The sequence below is a fragment of the Pleurodeles waltl genome, chromosome 4_2 (genome assembly GCF_031143425.1).
Source record: "Pleurodeles waltl isolate 20211129_DDA chromosome 4_2, aPleWal1.hap1.20221129, whole genome shotgun sequence".
Classification (NCBI taxonomy): domain Eukaryota; kingdom Metazoa; phylum Chordata; class Amphibia; order Caudata; family Salamandridae; genus Pleurodeles; species Pleurodeles waltl.
This window is the reverse complement of record NC_090443.1, coordinates 365,901,628-365,922,024: the sequence shown is the minus strand read 5'-3', so window position 1 is coordinate 365,922,024 and position 20,397 is coordinate 365,901,628. Positions and strand designations below refer to the sequence as shown.

Here is a 20,397-nt window from a genome sequence, read left to right as displayed (position 1 = left end):
TTAATGTAATCCAAATACATGGTTTAAAGGATGGACAAAAATATAAAAATGCAAAAAAATGGTAAGAAAAAAGCAGTGGTAAAGTAAAGCACTGACACCTAGCAGTGACATCGAAGTGTCCTTCTCTTAAATATGCATGTGAATCCATGTGCGGGCTAAATGCTGTTACTCACAGTAATATATAACCAATGGCTAAAGCGTGCTGGGACATTGCCCTCGCTATATGCCGTGGTTAATGGAAGCAAAATATAAATGACAGTTAAACAGAACAATAGGTGAAGAGGGTTGATTGAAAGTCCCTCTGTGAATCTATAGATACATATGGTTTTATGATTTTTTAAATTACATTATACTTGCAAAACAGCTGTAGCTGCCAGACCTAAAATGGGTCTTATTTAATTTATTTTGTAAACTAACATGTTATTTTGTGAGACCAGGGCCAGTTATTTAACAGATATGAATGAACAGACTGAATGTTGTTGTTATGCATTATTGCAACCACCACATATAGCAACCACAAAGCTTAACTGGCTAGTCTCTCATATGTAGACCTTGATAAATTAGCACGTATAGTTTCAATACTCCTGAAACAAGACACAGAATTAACTATAGCAGGTGATTATTATACATTACTTTTAATTTCATAGAATATAAGGTACTGTTTTACACCGGGAACAACAGGAATAGTTACGCATTCAAATTCAGCTAGTAGATGGTTACTGAATGCTCTTCACAAAGCCTTAGGATAAGTGGCAAAAGCTTTTGAAGTTTTTATTTCCATATTTTTCTCTATGGTCTGATTATATTACCTATGTTGTCGCTTTTTTTAAAAGTATCCAATAGGGTAAAGCAATGCTACATTTTTACCCAAAAGAAATGATGAAGGACAACTGGTTTCAGTACTGATCCAGAAACATGCAAAAACAATGGAACCTTAGCAATCCTATGAACTTAATTACATGCAGCAAAGTACCAGCTTTCACTTCAAGTACAATGATGGTAAAATGAACATATGCATATCTTTGGAGAGTTGCTGTTTCAATATACAAGATGTGCAAGCTTGCAAGCAAACACAAATTGGCAACCAACGGTTCACTGATGAATATCCTTGAGGACAACTGATTGGCCCATATCATTGAGTAGTTTGTAGTTGTAGTGTCCGTATTAAAAGTTTTTTTTAAAGAAGCCACATTTATTTACTTTGTTCTTAAATCACACTCTACACATAAATCAATGAAAATTAAACATAACATACTTCAATTACTATCTTGAATAACAGATGGGGGCAATACGTTTTCAAATACAACTGCACACAAGATGAGACGCTTTTATATATATTTGATATTGTTTGCATATATGCCTGTATAGTATTAGTGTGTTAGGCCTAGATATTAGTCTTCAATTATGACCAGCTTCTCTGCATCCGTATAAGAAAGCTAATGTACTGTTTGTAGTTACAAAATTGTCACACCTTTTTTGCTTGTGATAATACAAGTAGAAGGGGATGTTTTATTCTATAATGTGCTCGTAGTGGCTGCATGATTTTGAAGAGTAACCTTGTATAAGTCCCATTGTAGTGGAATTCAAAAGATATGAGGGATGTTTCTTCTGCATGTACTAATGATTCTAACAGAAGCATTGTTTCAGTTCTTTGCGGCAAAATGCTTGATTCAAGCATATTACACTCCCACTTTTCCCAGAACCTCTTCAAGTGTGTAAAGGAGATATAAAAACCTCTATCAACTGGGTTAGTACAAGGAGAAGGATTGCTTGTTGGCAAATGATGCTGTCAAACGAGTGTTTGACAGCAGAGCTTCTGGCTTACAGGAACGCAGGAGGCTTTACATAACGCAGCAAATGTAATAAGTATTGTCAAATGGGAATTAAGTAAGCAGGACCTTAAAACAGGGATGAGGGATGAATAATAATTAAAGTATTTCTAGTATTCCTTCTCATTTTACATTTAATTACAGAGGTATTTGTTATTATGATAAATTTTCATATGATTTGCAGAATAATAACAGATAATAAATTCCAATCATCCTAAAATACCAATATTTACATGTGCACTGGGTCTCAGGGTTCAGAGCAGGGTTTTTCTCTGTCACCTGCAAGAACAAGAGCTTCTCTCACAGGTTGTCATATTCTAAACACCCTTAATTTACATGAATATAAGTCGGTAGCAGGAAGATAAATGCCTGCCAGTTTTCCTATTCTTTAACCCGATTAAAAATGTCTTTAGGGGCTCTGGAAATCTGCTGTTACCCCCAGCTTTTTGGGGTTCTCCTAACACTGGGGGACAGCCACAATGTCTAATAGATAGGGACTATACATTTCAGCTGCTGTATTTTTTAAATCTACTGTGAAAACAAGCATCCATTTAGCATTATTTCATACAACTGAACACAAAAGGTAAAGAAATTGTATGCTGAAAGTCTTTCAACTCTGCATGAGGGAGGTCAGGAAGTGGTGAAGCTACCATTAACCTAAACTCAACTCTCATAATACCACAACATTCTGACCAGTAGAATTAGGCACCTGACTTCCTCGGCCAGTCAAAGCAGTGAAAACTGCTAGCTTCAAAGTCAAAATGGATTGTCAATTTTCCATTTAAAAACATGTCAATAATGTTTACCAGCCTGAAACTTCTTAAACAACTATACAAAAACTATGCAATATTTGACTGCAACGTTGCAGGGATCATTAGTTCACACATCTTTTGCAGTTGGGCATGCCTAAACATCTGCTGTTTCATCATCAAGTGAATCGAAATGCTGCAGCTAAGCTATTGTGGGCACCTCTAAATCTGCCTTGCCAAGCCTCTTCTGGAAAGGCCTCTCTGGCTTACCATCCAGTCTTGTATCTCAGTTAAAACAATGTGTGTGGGTTTGAGATAGCTATATGGAATGGCTCCACAGTTTCTAAAAAAAGATTTCCTTCATTACACCTTGGAGTGGAAGCTGGGCCCATGAAATAGAGCCTTAGGTTCTTATAAATTGGGTAGTCCTCTCTTCTCAGTCAAAGCAGCAAGTTTGTTAGACACTTTGGCTGTTTCTTTAATGAGTGTTCCCAAAACTGTTGCCTTTCCATTACAGCTTAAGATCATGCTAACCACTCGCCTAGTGCTTACCCGGCCATATTTCTCATCCAACTTGTCAGATTGCATGCATGGCACTCTGAAGTAACTGAAAGATGAGATGCTGATGTGATGTAAAACAAAATAAACACAAAAATGTGCAAAGATGGATAAAGGAGTAAACATTCATCAGTGTCTAATGCATCTCACCCACAATGCAAGAAATAATTGTTAGAACTGCTTTGTTGTCCTCTCCTTCATTTCTTGATGCAGTCTGGGGTACAGTGGGGTACAGTGCAGGTTCTATTGGATGGGAAGTATGCTGTTCAGCTGTAAATGTCGGTACATTGTAAGAACAAGCAGCAATTTAGCATTATTTGAAACTGATGACAATTAGACCACAAAGGTAAAACATAAAATTAATGGTGAAAGAAAAAGTACCAGCATCGCACACCCAGTATCTGTGGGAGGAATCTGTGCATGCATCCACAAAAACAAATACAAGGGCAATCTCTAACAGTAAAGAAAAAATTGTGCCATTCCTAAATGGGTTCTTATGTCCCATTTAGCACAAATATCTTCAAGTAAAGCATGTAAACGAACTGTTCCTGTGATGCCTCGTGTGTGCTCTAAAAAACTCTTTTCACAACAGGGCAGCAAGAACGCTGTGCCCTTTTTGTTGGATTCTCTGGTAAAGTTCTCATGCTAGGAGTCAGCATTTGAAGTTGACAATTTGTTTAAATTGTTTTGCCCAGATGAGGATACTCTGGTAGCATACAAGGCATTTCTTTCAGCAAATCTCTTGTAGCATGTTGTTTATGCCAAGGAGTTCTCAGTCATGTGCCATACTCAATGATGTTAAAAAAAAGGTCTTCTTACACTAACTGGAAGAAAATATCTTCTCCTCAAAGTGAATTCTAACGTGACATTGAAGATCTGTACTAGTCATAAAGATACTCTCACATTTAGTGCATGCAAATGGCTTCTCATCTTTGTGGAGCATCTGGTGACTTTTAAAACACGTGTATTGGTTAAAACTCGCCTCACATTTATTGCAGGAATAGGGTTTCGCACATTTGTGGAGTTTTTGGTGATGCTGAAGAACTGCCTTTCGAGTAAAGCTCTTCCCACAGTCAGTGCACTTAAAGGGCTTCTCACCATTGTGGATTATCCGGTGACGTTGAAGGATTGACATTTGAGTGAAGCTCTTTCCACACTCTGTACAAGGAAAAGGTTTTTCACCAGTATGGATTCTAAGGTGACGATGCAGATCTGCCTTATACACAAAGCTCTTTCCACATTCATTGCAGTGAAAGGGTTTCTCACCCTTGTGGATTCTCTGGTGACGCTTAAGTACTTTCTGCTCACTAAAGCTCTTCCCACATTCAGTGCAGGTAAAGGGCTTCTCACCTGTGTGAATTCTCTGGTGACGCTGAAGATCAGATTTTTGAAAAAAGCACTTCCCACAGTCGCTACAAGTAAATGTCTTCTTCCCTGTTTGATATTTCTGGTGCAGTAGACTATTTCTATTGCCTTTATATGTATTGCTAGAATCATTGAAGAAGGTGTGGTTCTCATCAACTTGGATTATTTGGTTGAGGATGGACTTTCGAGTGAAGTTCTTCTTTGTTTCATAGCACACAGGTAACTCTTTCACAAACCTACACCCAGAGTCAGATGAACCTGAAACAGAATAAAGCATAAAGATATTGTGGAAAACGTAATTTGCTTAACTAAACAAAATATAGATGAAGATGCTGCTTGTGAAAGGCACATTCGAATGCAACTGGCAATTAGTCAATAATATTTAAGTAACAGACGGATACCATCCTATCCTTTGATAGGTAAGTGCCAGCATGTGCACTGCAGAGCAAATAGTGATCATCTCTATTATTGTCAAGCACTGCAACTAAAGAAAAGTGTTAGACATCTAGTGGGAGAATTACAAACATTTTGCGCTGGGTTAGCATCACAAAAGTCATGGTAACCAGCACAAAATGTTTTTTTTCATAATTTACTTTCTAGGGTAAAACACGTTTTGCACTGAAAAGTACCCGAAAATGTATGCTAAGCAGTGCAAAGCACTGCTTTGCGTTACTTAGTGCTGAGGGGGCATTACATGGTTGGTAAGTGGGCATTCTTATGCAACCGCCCATGCCTTTTAATGCACAACCGTATCTACAAACAATAGCAGACAGGGTTTTGCGCCAAATGTTAAGGGTATTTGAAAGCAGATATGTTGCTCCAATGGTCCAGCACTCTCTTCTATTCAAGAATGCCCTTTTTTCATACAGCTGTGTGCCACCAAATGAGGTGTGGACCACTTTGCCTCAAATAAGTTCCTTGTAGTCGAATGAAGATTGGCAGGCCCACCATAAATCCGATGTGAGAGTCCAAACTTCACATACAAACATTTTTCAATCAATACACTAAGCCATGTCAATGAGCCCAGTGACGATTTATTACGGAAACTTCAAAAGCGACAGCCGACACATGTTTCGCCCCCTAAACGCTATATGTACCTAGGGCTTTCTCAAGGCTGCAAGAACACAGAAAATAGATTAACAGAGAACTTAAGTTGTACAGACAGGACCATTACCCAAAGTGCAGAAATATCAAATCCTTCAAAGGTTCTTTCCCTATGTAAAAGTGATAATTTAAACGGAAACCGTTTCTAAAAGTGAATCTAAATAAAAGTGAAGAGAAAAAGGAAAAAGATCTATATCCCATGTTAGTTATCAGGTGATAATATTGAAAGTATACAAAATATATAGGTTATTTACACAAGGATGCTGACAAATGGTTAATGCTTAAGAGCAAAAAGAAACTGATTTCAGATGAAAAGAAAATTATTTTGAAGATAATTTTGACAAAGGTCACCCAAGTGCATGAAAAGATTCTGAACCATGAACAAAAGAGAGGGCCCTCTGCCCCTTGCCCATTTAAAAAAAATCATAAAAAACCACGATAAAGAACATATAAAGGGCCCTCTGCCCCATGCAGATTTTAACAAGATCATAAAATACCTATTCATATATTCGGAAGTCTGAATCCATTTTTTATTCCTGTAAATTATGTAGCTGAATGGACAAAAGTCCATCTGTACTGCCAAAGATATATAGTAATACCATGTATAAGGTTCCACCCAGACGAACAAACATATAGGCCCTCATTACAACCCTGGCGGTCTTTGACTGCCAGGGCAAAAGTGGCGTTAGTACCGCCAACAGGCTGGCGGTACTAAAGCCCGCATTATGAACGTGGTGGGACCGCCAGGCTACCGCCATGGTGGTTCTGGCAGTTGTAATTCACCAGGGCAGCGCTGCAAGCAACGCTGCCTTGGGGATTACGAGTCCCCATCTGCCAGCCGTTCCATGGCGGTAAATACCGCCATGGAACAGCTGGCGGAATGGGTGACTCGGGGGTCCCCTGCACTGCCCATGCACTTGGCATGGGCAGTGCAGGGGCCCCCATGCACAGCCCCATCGTGCAATCCACTGCCTGAATTACGGGCCGTGGATTGCGCGATGGGTGCTGCTGCACCCACCGCACTGCCACATTGCCGCCGGCTCCATTAGGAGCCAGCTGCAATGTTATGGCCATACTCCCCGCTGGGCTGGCGGGCGGAAACTCTTGTTTCTGCCTGCCGGCCCAGCGGGGATGTCAAATTATGGCCGGCGGATTTCAGGCCGGCAGTACAATATTGGCGGGCGGCAATGTTGTAATGATGGCCATAGTTTCTTTGAGAGTGATATATATAAAATATATACAGTTTCATTCTTAGTGATAATGATCGTCCATGGTAACAATCATACAGGTCCAATAGGTTGCACATAATGGGGGTCATTCTGACCCCGGCCAGGGTCGGCGGGAGCACCGCTGACAGACCGGCGGTGCCCCGCAGGGCATTCTGACCGCGGCGGTTCGGCCGCGGTCAGACAAGGAAAACCGGCGGTCTCCCGCCGGTTTTCCGCTGCCCTTGGAATCCCCCATGGCAGCGCAGCTTGCTGCGCCGCCATGGGGGATTCTGACACCCCCTACCGCCATCCTGTTCCTGGCGGTTCGCCCGCCAGGAACAGGATGGCGGTAGGGGGTGCCGCAGGGGCCCCCATAAGAGGGCCCCACTGTGTATTTCAGTGTCTGCAATGCAGACACTGAAATACGCGACGGGTGCAAACTGCACTCGTCGCACCCCTGCAACTACGCCGGCTCAATTCTGAGCCGGCGTCCTCGTTGCAGGGGCATTTCCTCTGGCCCGGCGGGCGCTCTTCTGGAGAGCGCCCGCCGGCCCAGAGGAAATGTCTGAATGGCCGCCGCGGTCTTTTGACCGCGGTGCGGTCATTTGGCGGCTCCCTCCAGGCGGGCGGCTCCCGCCGCCCGCCGGGCTCAGAATGAGCCCCAATGCGTCTAAATGCAAAAGTCTACAATTTCATGTGGTTGAAAGTTATACATTTGAAATCAGGCATTAAAGGAGAAATGTTTTAATTTCTCCTTCCTTTTCCAACTTTGCATGCATGCATGCCTACAAAGTAGGAAAAGTTTTAAAGTGTGTATAAGCACAGTATTTTGTAGTGGAAGGGTAGCCTTCCAGTACAAAACCTATTCTAGACTCATCCTTCTCCCTCCTTATCATGCAGCGCAGCATTTTTCATTGCTGTGCTGGGTGACAGTTTTGTAAATCTGCCCCTACGGTGATAAATACATATCACTAACTTTAATAACTCAAGCAATCTGGAGTATATACGAGAGCTGGGCATATTCATCCTTCAGGTGTTCATGAGTAACAACATCCTTCGATTTTACTAGGGAAAGCTAGTAAGTGGTTAATGTCTTGTTGTCATTCAAAAGACTGCTGTTTGATGTTGTACGTCAACTTATATTGCCATCTGTCCTTTTTAATAACTCAACCCTCATTACAAAGAATAATTCCTGTTGTTTCACTCCCTGGACTGACTGTTAACAGGTGTCCTGGTAAATCCAGAGGGTGCAAGCAACAAGGAGAACCGATTCTGTGCAACAGCATGCAGAAATAGGGTTTACTTTGCCAATTACACCATGTATTTTCCCCAGTATTTCACCTTAAATTTCATCTGCATACACCAGGTTAAAAATCTCCGGGTGAAACGTGAGAGTTGCAATATTCAAGTAAAACATAATTTCAATGATAACTACTGTTGCACCTGGCCCTTCTTGCAGGGTCATCCTCAGTCTTTTTACCTCCTTCCTCCTAATTGTTATGACAGGTTTGTGTTGGCTTTAGGACTCTGGGCACTTTACCCCTGCTAAAACAATGCTAAAGTGCATATACCCTCTGTGTAAATTGTACTGTTGATTGGTTTATCCATGATTGGCATATTTGAGTTACTGATAAGTCCCTAGTAAAGTGCACTAGAGGTGCCCAGGACCTGTAAATCAAATGCTACTAGTGGGCCTGCAGCACTGGGTGTACCACCCACATTAGTAGCCCTGTAAACATGACTCAGACCTGTCACTGCAGTGTCTGTGTGTGCAGTTTTAAACTGCCAATTCGATTTGGCAAGTGTACCCACTTGTCAGGACTAAACCTTCCCTTTTACTACGTCAGGCACCCCTAAGGTAGGCCCTTGGTAGCCCCAGGGGCATGGTACAGTGCATGTTTAAGGTAGGACATATACTATTGTGTTTTATATATCCTAACAGTGAAATACTGCCTAATTTGTTTTTCACTGTGCAATGCCTATCTCTCTCATAGGTTAACATGGGGGCAACCTTTAAATATCCTTAAAGCGCAGATTCCCTTTGAGAGCAGATACAAATTTGGAGTTTAGGGTCTCTGAACTCACAATTTAAAAATATATCTTTTAGTGAAGTTGGTTTTTAAATTGTCTGATTGAAAATGCCACTTTTAGTAAGTAGGCATTTTCTTGCTTAAACCATTCTGTGACTCTGCCTGTTTGTGGATTGTCTGTCTGTGTCAGTTTGACAGTTGTGCTGTTTTGCACCTCTCTATACAGTGACACAAAGGGGGCGGGGTGTGGCCTGCATATCCTGGTGAGCCATCTGAGCTAGAGGGGAGGAAGGAGTGGTCGTTCACACCTGTAAGGACTGTGCCTGCCCTCACACAATGCAGTCTCCAACCCCCTGGTGTGTGTCTGAGGCCTGGCCTAGACAAGGAAAGATCTCACAAACACTTGAGACTTTGCTTTGAAGTTTGCGAACTTCAAAGGCAGAAAGGTGTATAAGAAGAAGACTCAAAACCCCAGACTTTTAGAATCTTTCTGGAATCAAGAGGAACTTCAAGTAGAAGAGCTGAAGAGCTGGAGGAGGAGTACTGTTCCTTTTCTGTGTTGCTTTGCTGGACTGGCCTGCAATTGCTGCTTCTGCCTGAAAAGAGTGGAAAGGGTGAACTTTGCTGTGTGTCCTGTTTGAGAAAGTTCTCCAAGGGCTTGGAGAAGTGATTGTCTCCTGTTGGAAGTCTCAGGGTCACTAAAGACTTCAGTTTCCTCAACCTGCAGCACTTGGAACTGTGTGTTCTGTGCTGTTCAAGAGGAGAAACCACTGTGACGCCGCCAACGATGCCGCTGGCCCGCACGGAGCCGCACTGCCCCACTTCACACTAGGACCCTGGTCTCACCAATGCCATCATCGGACGACTTCACCGAGCCACTGCTCGCACTGCAACCTGTGGGTCCCGCACTCTGGCATTGCCTGGTCACACCGCAGCCTGGGCATCCCCGCCGCCGCTCCTGCTGACACTGGCGCCGGGCCGTGCACCGAAGCACCGTCCTGTCCCACACCGCAGCCCGGGTCCACCGACGCCAGCATCATTAACTCGTGTCACCAAGAGGCATCCTGTCTGCAGCGTGGCCTGTGGATATCGCTCGTGAGGGTCATGAAGCACAGTCCCGTCCCACACCGCTGGCTTGGGCCTACCGACAGCACTTCAGCAACGACAAGGCCGCTGCCTGCACTGTGACCTGGCACGACATGTCGCACCGCCCCGCTTCACACCGTAGCCTTGGTCTCACCGATGGCGCTAGACGCCATCACCGAGCCGCGCCATCCACGCCAGCGCTCCTGACTTCATCTGCCCGGAGTTTGATCCGCATGCATGTGACCTCAAGGGCCCAACGACTCCCGCACTGACTCCAGAACCGACACTGCGACACCAGAGATGCCGCTCCCAAGAGCTCACCGCGAGGATCACAACGCCCGGCAATTCCAAGGGTACTGTTTTGCATGTCTTCCTGACACCGTAGCTGGCCCACAACGCTGCAGCTGGCCTGAACTGTTGGTTTTGTTGACCACAACACCATGATAGCACCAGGTGGAGCTATCGACTTCAAGGAACTGTATTTTTGAGTAAATCTTGCAAAATGCATATCTTTAACACTGTTGGTTGGATTTTTATCATTTTGGTCTTGTTCCACACAGATAAATATTGGCTATGTTTCTAAAATTGGTGTGGTGTCCTTTTGTAGTGTTTTCACTTATTACTGTGTGTTATGTGCAAATGATTTACACATTGCTTCTATAAGTCTGACTGCTCGTGCCAAGCTACCAAAGGGGTGAGCAGGGGTTATCTGAGCGGGTATCTCCCTCATCCTGACTAGAGTGAAGGTCCCTATTTGGACAGGGTTCAAACCGACTGCCAACTAGAGACCACATTTCTAACAACTAGTAAATGTTGTTACCCCATGCGTTGAAAGCCCTTGTATCTGGCACTGCTGTCTAAGGGAGCTGGACGGATGTAGAGATTACCTTAATTACAAACTTCATACTCTGCATGTTCACAATACTTTGAGCCTCATTACAAGTTTGGTGGTCTGACAGTAAGACCGCTGCGGTGGCGGCTGCCAAAAGACCGCCATGTTGGTGGTCATACAGACTGCCGTATTCAAGTTACACAGACAGGACTGCCTAAACCCAGCAAAAATTCCGACACTGCCAGGACTCTGGAGGGTGTGAAAGAGGCGGGTCCAACACCAGTACTGCAAGCCAGTCAAAAATCCTCTGAACCAATTATGACCCACAAATCACAATAGCAGTTCTACCATGGTGGAAAACCAATGGCGATGCGAACCCTGGCGGTCGGTAGTCTACACAGTAATGCACTACACCACATTGGATAGTTTGAATTCCACACACCTGACGCACATCCACACACCTGACACACCTACAAACCGCACTATTAAACAAACTCCTTCACACCCCACAATCCGTTGCATCAAAAACACCATACACAGCAAGATAGAGGCCGCACTCCAAAATTAGAAACATCACTCCAAATACCACTCATCCCACGCCTGCACATCATACATATCACACAAACTGTTCACCACACGAGACACCACCCGTCACCCACTCATAACACAGCACCCACACCTCATCACCCTTTTCTTTCACCTTATCGTGTCGTCCACCACTACCATGTCCCCACATAAATATCCCCGCTTCACAGACGATGAGTTGAGGGTCATGGTGGACGAAATCATCAGAGCAGAGCCACACCTATTTGGAGCCCAAATCCAACAAACCTCTATTGCCAGGAAAATGGACATATGACAAAAAATAGTTGACAGGGTAAATTCTGTAGGCAGCTAACCACGCTCAAGGGAGGACATCAGGAAGAGGTGGAACGACCTCAGGGGGAAGGTACGTTCCACGGCCGCCACACACCAGCTGATGGTCCTCAAGACTGGCGGAGGGCCCCTACCTCCTTCCCAAATGTTCTTGGACATCCTGCATCCTGAGGGCTTGACAGGAATACCTGGCGGAGTGGAGTCTGTTAAGTAACTACACTGAAAATGTCACCCAAAAGTTCTGTCTTGCATGCTCACTGATCACCTTTTGACATCTTAACAGCCAACACACTCACCACCCCTGTGCCAAATACCCCTCACTGCCATATCACATGTCAACTAAACTCACCTGGGGGCATCTGCCAGTATAATAACACCAACACACAGCTACAGCTGTGTCCTCTGCTAAAATGGCATTTTCACCTCCCATCCCCTATTGAAAGATACTCACCTGGGGGGTGTATATATACCGACTGTGCTGTACTAGGTACAACCTGAAATGTCTGGCCAGGTAGTATGGTTACTCCTAAGCTGATGGACAGGTCAGTGTCCACTTTACATTCTGCAGCTGTCTGGTAACTTAATACTGAACTACTGCTATCTGGGAGGTATTAGAACAACATAAAGTTACACAGCAGACAAGATATGAATCTATCAACAGACCTCCAACTGCCAAGCTAATCTGATATCATGTAGCAAAGTGTATGGTATTGGAATTCTGTGTATTCCAAATAGCTGTACCCAAAATTTGAAATTTGAAAGCAGGTGTCACAGTCATATCTTGAGATCAAGCAAAGTGTTTCTGTACATAGCTCGAAGCATATCTACCTGGCAAAGTTTGATACCACATGTTTCATTACAATCTGTAACATTCTGTTCTACTTCTTCAAAAGGTCACCTACCTATCATGACCATGTAAAGGAAACCTGAGACAGTCAATTCCCCCTTGGAAGAAGCCCTTAGTGAGGAGAACAACCTTGGATGTGAGGACAATGAGGATGACTCTTGCCCATCTGGGATACCTGGTCAGTCTACAACTGTCAGCCTCACCCTGCCAACATTGACTCCTCCCAGCCCTGCTGTTTCTACAGCTCAGACAAATATTCACCCTCAAACCTGTGTCCCAAGGAAAGTTAATACCATCATGGGCCTCCCAGTACAGGTACCGGAGTCACCATCAGAGAACCCAGACAATGAAGGACCTGGCACCGGTGGGAGTGGGCAAACTGCCAAGGGCACAGGCATGTGGGGGTAGGGTGCGTAGGAGGGATGGTGTGGGCCAGCAGATTGAGGCTGCTAGGGATCCAACTGGCCAGGACATCATCTCCCAAATCCTGGGAAGCAACAGTCCCAAGGCCTGTCATGATGGGGGAGATAAAGCAGCTGCAGAGAGACAACTACCAGGAAGTCATGCAAAAGTGGGAGGCTCACAATGCCAACATAGCCTCCCTAACAAGGGTGCTGAGACACATTAATATTACCCTGAGTAGGTTATGTCCACAAAAGCAGACCTCTTCCATTGGCCATGTAACATCAGTCCTTTCTACATCTGTGGCAGCCAGTGGAATAGAGGCTTTGCAAGTGAAGGACATGCCTTAGACACTCCAGCCTCTGTAGCTGAAGACCCCCCGTAAACGTGGACGTCCACCAAAACATCCAGGAGAAGCAGAAGCCAAGACTTTAACCATTGCCAGGAAGTGATCCTCTACTCATTGGTTCCCCTTGTATGTCACAGATACACCCCATTGACTGTTTTACAACCACTCTCCATTTTCCAACTGCACAAGACACTGGACTTGTGACTCCAAATGTTGTAGCAGTCACCCTGATGATTACATCCACCATGACTGAACCCCTCAATGTTTGCACTTAATGATTTGATCCCATTCCTTTAATTTTACTGTGCACTTGTAAATAAACGCAACTAAACCACATATCATGTTTGAGAGTCACTTTTCAGCTACATTGAACAGTTAGCTGTGAAATGTGTTGCTTACATATGATATTCACATATGCTCCACATCTGTTAAGTCCCTTCTCACAAGTACTGTTGAATCTGGGTCAGACATATGTAAAATTATACAAATGGAAACACTCCTACTCCCATTCATTGCACTTTCCTGCACACAGGTTGACAACATGCCAAATACCACACAGGGCAGTACAGCTTCACAATTTAATGCTTCAGCAGAGGTGTGAATTACAAGCACTCCACGGACCAATGAAGTCAGGGACATGTCAGTCTTTGTTTATCTAAATAGGCAAATGGATTGGTTCAATGTATCATCAGCTAAAGCCTTATCACATACCCATACCATACCTCTCAAACGACCATACCCCATAATACTGACAGAGGTCAGTACAACTGTCCCCAGTCATGGAACCTTCCACTTACCATGGTCAGGTATCTGTAGCATGCTACTCACCTATGTCAGTCTTCACACACATTCACAGTGGCCTGCAATGAGGAAACAGACTGACAGATACATACAAGTTAAATTGCATCATTATCAAACCAATAAGAAGGCTGAGGTGATGGAGTTCACAGGATGACGTGTCAGAGACACAAGACCACACATACAACGCTATTGGACCCAGAAAACATGGAACACAGGTCCATTGTGTGGAACAGTATACTACCATCCCACCATCCTGACAGTCTGGGCTCGGAACTCAGACACCACTAATATAATGCCACAGAGTGCCTGGATCTATCCATTTTCACTTCACATGTCAGACCTGCAAATCCCACCTGCCTGTAACACAATTCAGAATTGACCATACGATGATGACCTTGTGAAGAAATCTGCAAAGCAAAAATGTAATACAAAAGGTATAGGCAGGTAATGGTAATGAAGATCTATAAATACATGTCCTAAATACAATAGTAACACTGATTGTGCAGTGTGACAAACATTAACAAAGGAGATCCTCACGATAGTCACAACTCCATGTACAATTTTGATTTTGCATGCACAACTGAGCTATGTACTGCTGAGCAACTAATAAGCTGTCTGATGGTCATCCGAAGACCCTTTTCAAACATCTCTAAGCCCTCCAATAAAGCACTGAGTCAAGTATTTTACAGAACAACAGATACCTACAGTCAGTTGAAGTACACATTTATGAGATCTGCCCAGCTGTCTCCACCTCGATCCTCATCACAGTCACCCTCAATTGGCATTTCTGCATTCTTACCCACTGGAACTGGTGACTCTCCCTCATCTGGTATATATGGGATCTGACGTCTCAGGGCGAGGTTGTGGAGCATGCAGCGGGCAAAAATTAGTTGACACGCTTTGGCGGGTGAGTTGAGGATGGCTCCACAAGACTTATCAGTGCAACAAAATCTAGCCTTTAGGAGCCCAAAAGTCTGCTCCACGACACACCTTGTCTTTCCGGGGGCCACAGTGAAGCAAACTTCCCCTGGCGAATTTTGGGTACCTCACTACTGTCAACAACCAGAGACGGTTTGGGCAGCCAGAATCTCCTGCATGGAATCGTTACATGTGTGCGAACATAAATCTTGGACATCCTTACATTTGGTAGGAAACATAAGATACGGCCACAGATCATATATATGACTTTACCAACCAGCCAGGCCCTTTCTGTGTAGTGTCATGTCATCTGCAGTGGGATATTGCTATTCTGCATGATGAAGGCATCATAAATTGAACCTGGGTACTTTGCATATACTTGGGAAATGTAGAGGTCCACCAAACAGACTACTTGGACATTTATGGGGTCGAAGTGCTTCCTCTTCCGATACACTTATTCATTGCCATTTGGGTGAACCAAGGCTACATGGGTACCATCAATGGCTCCCACCACATGTGGGATGTGTGCCAAAGCGTAAAAAATCACCCTTCACATGGGCCAAATCCTCAGGCTGTGGAAATCGGATGTAGCTGTCCAGGTGTTTCAACAGAGCTGACAGGACAGCCTTCAAAACCAAACTGAACATAGGCTGTGGCTTCCCTGGAGTTAGGGCCATGGTATTTTGAAATGAGCATGTGGCCAGGAAGTGCAGCACTGACATGACTTGTACAATGGGTGGAATGCTATTTGGATGACAAATAGCAGGCATCAGATTTGTTTTCAACTGATAACAGAGATCCATGATTGTCAGCCTATCCAGGTGGTAGATCTGGATGACATGTCAATCCTCCATGGTCTGCAGGTCTTCTAGTGGACGGTGCACTGGAGGCTGTCTGATCCTTCTCATCCCAGGGTAACTAGATGAAGGAATATAAGAAGGTATGTCTGTCAGTCATTGTGTCTATTGTAAGTATGAAAATACATATATCACACATGATGCTTGGAAATGCCATATGAAATAGTAAAAACATGGTACACAGGACATACACAGGGAAATAATAGCTTATTGGTGCAATGTCATTACCTTACCTGAATTGGGACTTGGAAATGGATACGTATGTCACTGAAAGTCTCAGTGATAATGACATTCTTACCATGTTTCACATAAGAAAGACACAAATACCATTTATCCAATGGCCATGAGGGTGCAGACTATGCCACTAATGATACATTACTCGCATATCATGAATATTACATGTCGTTTATTCGGATCTTAAAAACATGGTTGCTCACAGCCAGCACTGAAAACTATGGATTAGATATGTTTCTGACCTTGTGACGCATCTTTAATTAAACTTTCAAGACCATCTAAAGACCTTAAAATGGCAGCTGCCTGACCTACTGTATTGGACATCAGGAAATGACCTACGTCTGCTGGTGGAAGTCGTCATGGCGGTAGGCGGATACTACTGCAGTGGTTATTGCCACCGGAACACATAGCTGCCTTTGGCGGTCTTGGGCCAAAGGCGATGTCCACCGGTGGTGACGGTCTCTTACTTGGCAGATGTGAACGCCATTTCACACTTCATCTCTCCCTTGACTCCTGATGCTGCTGTCAGCAAGATCTCCACGACTTGAGCTGCTGTGTACTGCCTCAGGGAGCAATCATGCCACGTCCTACAGGTTTTAGGGCCCCTGCCTTCTCAACCGAGGAGCTGGAGAGGCTGGTGGAGTATATCATACCCCTGTTGGGACAGCTCTATGGTGGACCAGAGGAGCAGGTAAGTACACCATGTGCACAAACGTTTCATTAGCTCAACTATACTTTGTTATACTAAGCAAAGGGTGGTGGGCAATGTTTCAGATTGTGTTCTTAAAGTCTGTAGGGTGCCAAACGGGATGAGTTCCTGGTCATGCACTAATGTTTGATGACAGATTTTGAGTCCTGAAACATTGTGGAGAGTGTTTGATGTGTGTTACCTGACCCACCTTGTGACTGTTGCACAAAGTTAGTGGAGTTGATATTGTAGATTCCTTCAAAAATACCATATTTGCAAATGTGTTTGCTGTCAGGAATCTTTGTGATAACATGACAGCTGCTGCTGGACATGCATGTTGTCTGCCTGATTTCCACCTCACATCTGGCCTGACTGCATATGCTCATCTATTAGTGGAGGGGATGTTAAAGACAGTTTGTGTTAAGCTTGTTGTACTAACTAGTTAGTAACCCTGCCTGTTTTAGTATGGTACATGTGGGCATGAGACACTTTTTTATTTATGTCATCCATGCAGGTAAACGTCTACAGAAGAAGGGAAGTTGGCGTACCATTGCCAAGAAAGTGCAGACCCTGGGGCTCCACAGCCAGCGGAGCGCCCACTGTTGGAAGAGGTGGACACTGGGCCCTGAAGACCGCAGAAGCCCAGCTGGGGATGTCCTCCCAACAAGGACGGGTGCCTGTCGGACCATGACTCCCATAATGGCCTGCATTTTGGCCTACCCTGAGTTGCATGGGTGTTTGAAGGCAGCACAGAAGCCACCGGGGGTAAGTACAGACCTAACTCATGTTTGTCCCTTTATCAGGTGATTGAGGGAGGGAGACGGATGTTGGCTCTGACAATGTGTTAAGTGCAAAGTGTCACTGTTCTCCTGTATACACACTGTAGCCACCTATATCATACAGGTGTGTACATACAAATGTATTTAGAGGCATGTTACTCAACTATGATATCCCCTCAGCACAATAGTATATAGTATGGTGCACATATGACTGTGTCATATGTGTCCCACTATACATCATTTTCTGCTCTGAGAATTGCTAATACCCACCAACAGGTCAATCCTCCCAATGTCATGTTGGTAAGGTATGTAAGTCTTTGACCTCTGTCCTCTGCAGTGTCTCAAGATTACCACCTATGTGCAACATAGAGTCAGGCATATTCAAGTCATCTCTCGTTATCTAATGGTTTCTGATAAGTGACAACAGCATGTGAGGCTGTGACGTCCATCTGAAATGTCATATGACATACAAGGTTAACATTTTCACACCTGTTACAAGGTAATTCTCCTTGGTAAGTGAGGGATGTACATTGACAACTGTGAAGTCTCATCATAGTAGACAACATGCATGTTGGATGACACTGAGGTGTTGCAAAATTTCTATGGGCACACATATTTTGGTATCAGAGGCTAGGAATGTTACTACCTTGATAATGTTCTGTTAATCAATAGTGGCCATACAGCATTGTCACTGGGCATACTGTTGTAGGCATGACACATAGGAAATGTTAGCCTATTCAGTTACATTCTTGACAGTAATGTATCAACATCAGGTATCAATTGAAAGGTACAGTAATGTATCAACATTAGAAATTGTTATGTCTACTTGCTGTTGGTATGAAGAATGTGGCAAATAAGCCCTGGCTGTTTGGGAACCTAATGTTGGCAATGACACCTAAGTAGTGCAAGTTTGGTAGTTCAAATACACATGTGAGTAGTATTGTAAGTTTATCTAGGCCTGAGCCATGCAGCATGGTAGGTGTACCTGTCAAGTTAGCAACACATGTGATTTGGCCATGAGAATCTTCCACAGACAGATGTAAGGCTTGCCACGTCCCATGTGTGTAAAGTGATGTACCCACTCAGTCAGTGGTCCACTGTTAGAATAATTGCATGATTAGGTAAGTCTGATTGACATCTTTCTGCACAGTATAGTAATCCATAAGTAAGGTACACTCTTTTTGACATCTTGTGGTTGTGTGTGAGACATAGGTCTGAGCTTACCTGGCCCTTACTTGACTGATAAAGTTTGTGTTTAGAAGACCAATGGCCTAGATGACCTGGTCCACACTGTATTTTCAATCCTTGATACATTACTATTGGTGCATGTGTGCGTGACATGTGTTCTAAATCCTTAACCTAAAATTGAAACGTATGATCATTTGAGTTGTTATCGGTTAGCATGTGTCCATTGTATATGGTTGTAAGTATGTGAAATGAAGAAGATATGGCTTGTCTACACTAGGCCTGCTTGCCTTTACTTTACAACGTGTGTCATAGCCTGGTACATCACATCAGAGTAAAATATTTGTATGTGATGAGTATGTGTTTTTGATTAGTGATAACCAAGTTCACATTCCTAACCTATTGCTTGATTGGTGCCTGGGTAAGTTGTTGAGGATAGGGAACCTGTATCATATGGCAAAGTCACCTTGCCATGGTATAGTCAGTGTGATTGGTCAACTTCATTCATGGTATTATAGGTATCAGTTAGGTAGCTTTGCTGGTGTTTAACAATGTTCATATTGAGGGACATTCTTTGTTGTGACATGATGTTGGCACTTTACTGGCACTACCTGGCGGTGATGGTGAACAGGATGTAATGAGACGTATGTGTACTCTATGATGGAAGTGTTATCTTGTGAATATGATGACCATACCTGACTTTCTGTTTTTTAGCATCCTCACCGGCAGGCGAAGGAGATGAGGCATATCCGAGTGGGGAAGCTTCTGGCCACGGACCTCCAGGCACAAGAACACTGACAGCAAGTGACCCAGTGGCCCACAGGGTGATGGGAGTGCCACGGGGGGGACCGGATCCACTACATCTTCTTCTGGACCTCCTCCAGTGGCCACTTCCTAGTGGTGGGGGACTCATCTGGGGCCACCCTAGTACCATATCTGTCTGAAACCCCCCATTCTATCACCGCCCTCCCTGTAGCTCCCCAAACAGTGGGCCGTGCCTGCCCATCCATGAGGGTGGGCATCTCCTTCGCCGCAGGCACCTCTGTCCCGGCCCCTGTTAGCCCTTCTGCCCACAGTAAGGAGCCTATTGACCTCCTGAGGTCAATCTCTGTGGGTCAGTCGACCATCGTGAATGTCATCCAGGGACTGGCAACTCAAATCCAACACAGCAATGCGTTCCTGGAGGGCATTCACAGTGCACTGCCTGGCCTACAGAGATCATTTCAGGCTCTGGCCTCCACAATGACGGCAGCCAGTCACCCCTTGTCTACCGCTCCACCTCCACCTTCCTCTTCCCAGTCCACATCCCCCCACAGACAGGCATGCATCCACTTCAACATCCAAGGGTACCGAAGACAAACATAAGCCCCACAAGACACACCACCGGCACGCACACAGACAACAGCCACCAGCAGACACAGCAACAGTCATGTCCTCCCCTGAGACACTACCATCCCTAGCATCACAGACACAAAACCTGACACACCTGCAGACGCCACTCCAACATTTAGTGATCCTGCCACCATACCTATGCTACCCACAATACAGCACCCCAACAGACTCTCAGACATACATTCCAGTCACCACACCCGCAGACACCACAACCACCGGAACACCCACATGCAGCACATCCACCATACCTGCAGTCACCACCCCAACAGATAGCCACCAACCCACCACAGCATCCCTAGGTTGTATGA

At 44.4% G+C, this 20,397-nt stretch overlaps 1 protein-coding gene across 3 annotated transcripts in view; it reads right to left on the bottom strand.

The window, feature by feature from the left end:
- Positions 1-616: 616 nt before the first annotated feature.
- LOC138292724 (zinc finger protein 501-like) overlaps positions 617-20,397 on the bottom strand; it is a 109,674-nt gene continuing 89,893 nt past the window's right edge. For all 3 annotated transcript variants that reach the window (XM_069231460.1, XM_069231462.1, XM_069231461.1), the window contains one exon: positions 617-4,759. In XM_069231460.1, coding sequence (XP_069087561.1) covers positions 3,957-4,759 — 803 coding nt within the window. In that variant the 3' untranslated portion in view covers positions 617-3,956. The remainder of the gene's footprint in view (positions 4,760-20,397) is intronic.